At 42.8% G+C, this 7,270-nt stretch overlaps 1 protein-coding gene and 1 long non-coding RNA gene across 3 annotated transcripts; one reads left to right on the forward strand and one right to left on the reverse strand.

Moving 5' to 3' along the window:
• Positions 1 to 571: 571 nt before the first annotated feature.
• LOC115797779 (uncharacterized) lies at positions 572 to 1,804 on the reverse strand. Its single transcript, XR_004021451.1, has 3 exons — positions 1,725 to 1,804; positions 1,578 to 1,630; positions 572 to 639 (listed from the first exon to the last, which is right to left on the reverse strand). It is a non-coding gene; the product is annotated as an uncharacterized LOC115797779 (long non-coding RNA).
• A 4,027-nt stretch (positions 1,805 to 5,831) lies between these two features.
• On the forward strand, positions 5,832 to 6,847 carry LOC115798830 (uncharacterized transmembrane protein DDB_G0289901-like). 2 transcript variants are annotated; one of them, XM_030755809.1, is made up of 3 exons: positions 5,832 to 5,917; positions 5,992 to 6,053; positions 6,146 to 6,847. In XM_030755809.1, exons 1-3 carry the CDS (start codon positions 5,895 to 5,897, stop codon positions 6,844 to 6,846), a joined length of 786 nt encoding a protein of 261 aa, XP_030611669.1. In that variant the 5' UTR covers positions 5,832 to 5,894; the 3' UTR covers position 6,847. The 2 variants fall into 2 exon arrangements, with proteins under 2 accessions (XP_030611669.1, XP_030611670.1); XM_030755810.1 differs by having other exon boundaries at positions 5,833 to 5,917; positions 6,022 to 6,053.
• The last annotated feature ends 423 nt before the right edge of the window (positions 6,848 to 7,270 follow it).

The raw sequence follows: 7,270 nt of genomic DNA on the forward strand, positions 1-7,270 counted from the left end.
CAGGTGGCAGATATGGCAGCTCAGCTGTGCTGAGTGGCACCTCGTCAGTGTTCCAGGTAGTGGCATCTGGGAGGTGGTGAGGCATCCAACCACCCAGGTAGAACAGGGCAGAAGGTCTCCCTACAACCGGTTCATCCCAGACAAATCCTGGATTGAATGAGGAACCCCTGTAGGAAGCAGATCCGCCAGCAGCACTGCCGTAGGAAGCTGAATTCCCATCAGTGCTGGTGGTATATCCAAATCCAGCAGGAGAAAATAAATCCTCGTAGACAGGGCTGGACCCCAAGACCACATGTGAGTGTCCACTGGTTCTTGAAGCTGACCAGGGGTGCACAGAGGAGCTAGGAGGCTTCCTCAAAGCACCCATAGTATGCCAGGCACTTGGTGACTGAACTTCAGGAGAACTGGACTCAGAGTTGGAATCATAAAGCACAACAGGCTTTTTTGGCTCATATATTGGTGCAAAATGTGGAGCTGAAAGGGAAGCTACCAGACTGCGTGGAGACTGGTTTCTAGGAGAAAAATCACCCTGTTCAGGAGCTTCTTCATACTGCAGGGGCACAGAGGGAGAAGGAAAACCTGCAAACTGAAGGTTCAATTCAGAAGAAGGTCCACCACCTGGGTAGGGATACCTGTAGTCTGAGAAACAAAGCAGAATGAAAATTGGGAAATAATTCAGAATTTCATAAAAACCATGTAGTTAATAATCTTAACTCTGTAATGCCAAGTGTTTTTAATATAAAAAAAAAAAAAAAAAAAAAAAAAAAAGGTACTAATTTCAATAAATGCTCTAATTTATCATGGAATCAGTTCCATCCCCTTGCTTTGTTATCCACCTCCACACATTCAGGGCCTGTCCCAGAGAGCAGGTTTAGACTAACAGCTCAGACAGCTGAGCAGTAGCTCAATAAACTGAGTTAAGAGTCTGGAAAAAAAAGGATGGGGGAGGGGAGTGATAAAAATAGTAGTAAATAGTCATCAGTGGAGCTTTTGCATTAGCATTTGATGCTAATGCAGTCAGACTGTCTGCAGCCTGGATTAAAAAAACAAAACAAAAAAAAACACACACACACACCACACACATTTTGTCAAGTTTTAGGATCTTAAAATCATTTCAAGCCCATCGTCAAATATTTACATCATTTGACTGTCCAGAGTCTCAGATTTAGAAAGAAGGAGATTAGATTTTAATATGTCACAGTCTCCAGTTTTACATTGATGGCTGATTTATTATGAAAAAGGAGTTTATGTTCAATTTAACATCAGAGTCAGAGAGACCACCTGTCAGGTAGCAGGTTCGGTCTAGAGAGTCTGTTAAGATGGTAACTGATCCGGGGTTTACATCAGCACTCTTTCTGGAATGATACTCAGGTTCCCTTCAATCACGGTTATCAAACAAAGTTTTCACTAAACCTGATTTCTAGAACCAGCCCTGAAAAATGCATTTGAAGAAAAACTGGAAGTAGAAACAATGGAAACTTTCTCATTTAAAACAACACAGCCACACACACACACACACACACACACACACACAAAATTTAATAATTTAATGTAGGCCTTCAGAGATTGTACCCTACCTGGTACAGGAAAAGCACAACCAGTGCTAAACAGCAGGCAGATCAAAAACACCCTGTAGGACAGATAAACACAATTAACCCCCCCAAACAAAAGGTTCAGTTGTGACTCATAGTACCAAAGACAATGAAAAGAGATGATCAGTTGACCTTGAAGCAAGTCCCAACACCATGTTTGACTCAGAACAGCAGTTCATCTACAGCAGCTTTATTATCAGCAGGCCGGTGAAGGCTGTCTGTGGGCAGAAGCTGCTCTAATGTAGGAGCTCTGCACTCATTGTGTTCATTAAAGACACCTGGAGACCAGAGGTGGTGCTGGGAGAGTGGATTCACAGTGTTTGCGAAACAAGAACGTCATCTAAACTTAACTTCCATTTCTGGACAAACATCAGCAGGAGCCCTAAATTAAAGCTGTTTCCTTCACATGTCAGCCAGTGGTAAAAGCTTCTTTGTGATGTTTGAACTGCATGAAATGAAGGTGCATTTCAAAACAGATGGCTGGAAATACTCAGTGGCTCTGATCAAAATCAACAATGTAAAATCAACCCAAAAGGGTTTTTGTGGTTTCCACCACGTTTAATATTTTCAGCACAAAGAGAGCAGGAAATACAGAATTTGGACTCATGAGTTCAGTTCCACACAGACTGGAGGCCTCATCGTTATAATTTATATATTAGATGCAAAATATTGAGCGAAAGAATGGCGTTGATATTGACTGGTAACATTAGCTGAGTGCTGTGTTCTCCTTTTGCATCAATCATGAGTTCAAGCCACATCATAGCTTACAAACCATAGATGTGGTCACCATCAGGTCACCCGCTGGTTTGTAAAGCTGAGCATCTTCATCATCACCATCTTTTTTGAAAGCAGACAGCTACTCTACAGTCTCATTTCACAGGCATTAGAACAGGGTGAGAATTTAAAAGTGAAACGCTGGCATTTCACTCTGATAAGAAGGTGGCTGCCAGGCAGACTGGACTTCACTTCATTTTCTCTTTTAACTTTCATTCTGCATTTGTCAGCAGTCACTTTATCAGCGACACAAAGAGAGCTATATTTGTACACTTACTGTGAGCCTTGTATTGTAAAAGGAGTTCTTTGATCCACCTGCCATTCCTTTCAGCATCTGAGACAAAAGGTGCAGGAGCCAACCAAGTTCCTATTCATAAAACGTCTGCACTGCTGCTGTTTTTAGTATGTATGTGAAAGGTTTGAACTACATCTGCATCCTCCAGGCTGGCCTGTCGGGCTGCATCTCGCCTTTGGAAATATGCGTGAAAAGGAGAAATGAAAAATTATGCGTTGCTTTAAGATTTATTATTTTTCTGTGGGCTTTTAAAAGAACCATTACTGTAGAACTGGTAACTGTGTCGCTCACGTTTTCTTTGGATACTTACTTTATTAAAGCCAAGTCTGCAGCAAAGCATTAAACAGTCATTCACATCCTATGTACTGCGTTTTATTTCAACAAAATGCTCACAGATATGTGTAGAAAGTCATGATATAGTCTCAGGTGAGCATTAAAAAAAATGCAACATTAAAATAATTTCACACACACTATCCAATCAAGGTGGATTAAAGTTGAAACTTTTACATTTCCCACTCATTCCAACTGTTTTTCAAGGACGAGGTCAGAACTGTTCGAGATCCAAGCTGACCTGAACGCAGCATCAACCACTGACTGACAGACTGACATACTGGGACTGGCGACAGGTGAAGTTCATTTTGAAGAGGCGGAGCACCAATATAAGCACTGAGCACGGCGCTTCTATTGGGCTGCTACTTCTAACCTGCTGTGGCTGAACTGTGTTGCTGTTTGAGATTTAAGCATGGTGCTTGACCTTGTTCTGAGGTTTGTTTTAATCTGTGCTTGCTCCGTGGTTTAGTTTGTGGGCCTGTATTTACAGAGCGCTCTCATCTTAACAGGGTTTCTTGGATTTGCTTCCTGCTCTTCAGTAGTGGGGCTTGTTTCCCTACAGTAACTCAAGGCAAGTTTGAAAGCCTAGAACATTTCTGAAAATTCACCTTTCACGCTGCTCCAGGAGGAGACACCTTGATTAGCCAGCAGATTTCTCCTTTTTATTATTTCCCTTCCTAGCACTCAGACTTTCATGCTTGAATATGACTTGGGGACAAAAAAAAAAGTTAAATGATAAATTTTCTTTAAATCTATTTCTGGTTTTAGATGAACTTAGGGCTGGTGGCTGGATTTCTGATAGTGGAGGAGTTGCTGCTGGAGGCTTTTATGGATCCTCAGTTGGTGGTTCTCCTTGGGTTGCAGCTCCTGTGGGAGGAGCTCTGTTTTCCGACTCTCAGAACTGGTTGCCACCTCATTCTTTCCCCGACTTGAATGCCTGGTACACCTATGACGTGCCACTTGGCATGGTTGCAGTGCCTCCCCTACTGCCTTCCTCCTATATCATCCAGTCTGGAAATGGCTACCAGCGAGGAAGAGAAGCCCTTTCTTACTCCAAATACTCTGATGATCTATTTGGTCCTTTTCCTCTAACACAGTATCTATAAGGTGTCCCTGACACTGAGTGGGGACACAGATCTGAGGTAAGGGGCTACTTACAAGCATTTAAAGTATCAAAACCTGTTTAATAACTTGATTTCATTTTTGCAGGTGATGGTGAGCCTCAGCTATGCAAGAACTGTCATCTTCAAACATTAAACTACTAAACAAAACTGCACTGATTGTTAATCCATCTGTTTTTTTTTTTTGTTGTTTTTTTTTATATTGCAATGAGCTGGTAACTTCATGAGCAATAAACCTTGGGTGCCCCACTCAAATCAGCTAAATTCAGTAATTTTGGAAGTAATTTCTTCACTGAATGATGGATTTTGCCTTTAAGCAAATGCAGGTGGATAATTTGGTGCCAATACTTTTGAACTGCCAGTGACCTGGAAATGCTGTAATTACCACATTAGGTCTTGGGGGGGGGGGGGGGGGGGGGTGCTGCGGGATTTGCTAATGGCCATCGCCAAAAGGAAAGACAACTGACAGGTAACAGTCATTGACAATGTTTATCAATAGAAGGCAGTGATGGGACTACTGTGCTGAAGGCGTGTGTCGAGAAATCCAGGAAGTTTTTTTATAAAGCGCATATTGAGGCTTGCTTCATTCTTCGTCACACGTGATGTCTGCCAGCCTCACTGGTTCGGGTAGCGGTTTGAGAGTTTGCATGGTTTATGAACATATCTTACATGCAATGGATCCCCATAAATTTGTGTGTTGGAGTTTGGCCAGTTTCTTGTGACAGAGGAGCTTGATTTCATGGAGCTGCTAAAAGCAAAGTGTTGCCATACAGGGTTTCCCCTGTATGGCAACACTTTGAGCTGATCTCTCCCAGTCAGGTATTACACATAATATATATATACAGTACAAAATATGCCAATAAATCAAGTGTGTTACTATGTCTTTTTTTTTTTTTTTGTTAAATAAGTGTTTCTACCTGGGATAGAACAGAAACACCTCATCTATAGGCATCATCTAGGCAGAGGTGCATGTATATGCAAGCATTTACAGGCTTGCTGTGGGATGCTTTTGCAGCCCTGCCTCCTCAGTACCATGTTAAAGGGTTTTCTAAAAAGCCGGAGAGATTATTTCCAAAAAGAGAAACCGACTGAGTCCAAGCACAGTGAAAAAATATGATTTCTTAATGAAAATTAATGAAGTCACCACCACCCCAGTATTCATAAACACAATCACTGTCCCATCTTTCGAAAACACTGCATCAATTTTAACATAAAAACATTTATTTCAACACTGACTGAAATCATACTGACATGTTTTCTGACAGTGATAGACTTATGTTACTATCACCCACACACTAATCAAAAATTGATGAATGAATGAACACAACATCAAGTTAAGGAGGTCATCACAAATAGCTGAAATGAAAATAAAGGTTTTGACCAGCAGGGGAGTTTGTGTGCACATGAAGCTGTGAGAACCCCCCCCCCCCAACCATCGATTCATTCTCCTCCACTTATCCTGTTCAGGGTCAGGGAATTAGGGGGGGCTATCATAGGGGTACCCTGGCTTTTTTTAAAGCCAATTGGATGGAAAGTTTTAAAGCTTCATGAGACTTTATCTACCCATCATTAAGATAGGTCAAACATTTCCAAGTTCCAGGCTGAACTGAACGCAGCATAACTTTGGGCTGACTGGGGACCAGGTGTGGTCAATGAATGTAATTGCAGGTGGTGCACCAATATAAAACCAACGGCAACTGTGCACAGTATGTTTATGTCAGAGTCCATGTTGTTGTGCCCAACCTGCTGTAGATGAACTGTGCTGCTTTTTGAGAATAAAGCATGGTGCTTGAGATTGTTTTAAGGTGAGTTATGAAATTTGTCTCTCTGGTTTAGGTGTTTACTTATCTACAACTTGTTTTTTGTTTTTTGATAACAGGGTTTCCTGGATTTGTTTCCTGCTTTTTAGCAGTGGAGCTTGTTTCCCTGTAACAACAAATGGTAAGTATTACCATTCCTGTCAACTTCTAAACTTCCAGAAATGTGAATTAAACTTGATTTCACAAGCTTACATTTAACTGACATCTCTCTAGATTCAGCCCAAACTAGTTCAGATGTAAGCACCAGTGATGGAAAGGTTGGCACTGGCCCTGGCTCTGGACCTGACGGCTCTACTGGAGAAGGGTTTGACCCTAGCCCTGATAAGTCCTCTGAAAAAGAGTCGGGCCCTGGCAGCTCTGCAGGAGGCTGGTCCTTTGGTGCTGATGGCTCCACTGGAGGATGGGTTGGCCCTGGCAGCTCTACAGGAGGCTGGTCCTTTGGTGCTGATGGCTCCACTGGAGGATGGGTTGGCCCTGGCAGCTCTACAGGAGGCTGGTCCTTGGGTGCTGGTGGCTCCAGAGCTGGAAGATGGGTCTCTGGTGCCAGTGGCCACACTGAAGGGGTTGGTCCAAGATGGGCTAGTGGCTATAACTTTGTTGGAGGCTTTCCTCAAGGTTTTCCTGCAGTGAGCTCTCCCTTTTTCCACACATGGAACTGGATACCTTCTCGTCCCTTCCCCGACTTCAGTGCCTGGTATACTTATGAGGCGCCACTGAGCATGGTTGCGCAACCCCCACAAATGCCTTCATCCTATGTTGTCCAGACTGGAAATGGCTACCAGCGAGGAAGAGAAGTCCTTTCCCACTCCAAATACTCTAACAATATTTTTGGCTACCCTCCTCAGAGTCCTGTACTGCCACAGTACCCAGGAAGTGTTCCAGTGACTGGATCTCAATGGACAAAGGTCTACTGAGGTACGCTACTTGCAGCAAAGCCTTAATGACTGAAAGCTCTTTTAGTAACTTACCTGTCTTGATCCTGCAGGTGAAACTGAAGACCAAGTATCAGACCTTCAAGAAACCTTTAGAGATTAAATAAAACTTTAATAAAATTCTGTTCTCTGTGCATTTCACTATAATGGTTTAAACTCAGCTTCTGTTCTACCTCCTATCAAAGTAAGTTGCTCCTGAAGGCTGCAGCCTGAATTGCTAAGACGGGTAAAAGCCATACAATAATTACAGAAACCCAAACAGTGAAAATGACCCCCTGAGCAAGCACTTGGCAACAGTGGGAAGGAAAACTCCATTTTAACAGGAAAAGCCTGGTAGAACCAGGCTCAGGGAGGGGCAATCATCTGCTGTAGGGAGGGAGAAAAGACAAAACACAAGGTGTGGAAG

This window comes from Archocentrus centrarchus, chromosome 19, assembly GCF_007364275.1.
Source record: "Archocentrus centrarchus isolate MPI-CPG fArcCen1 chromosome 19, fArcCen1, whole genome shotgun sequence".
In the NCBI taxonomy this organism is placed as follows: Eukaryota; Metazoa; Chordata; class Actinopteri; order Cichliformes; family Cichlidae; genus Archocentrus; species Archocentrus centrarchus.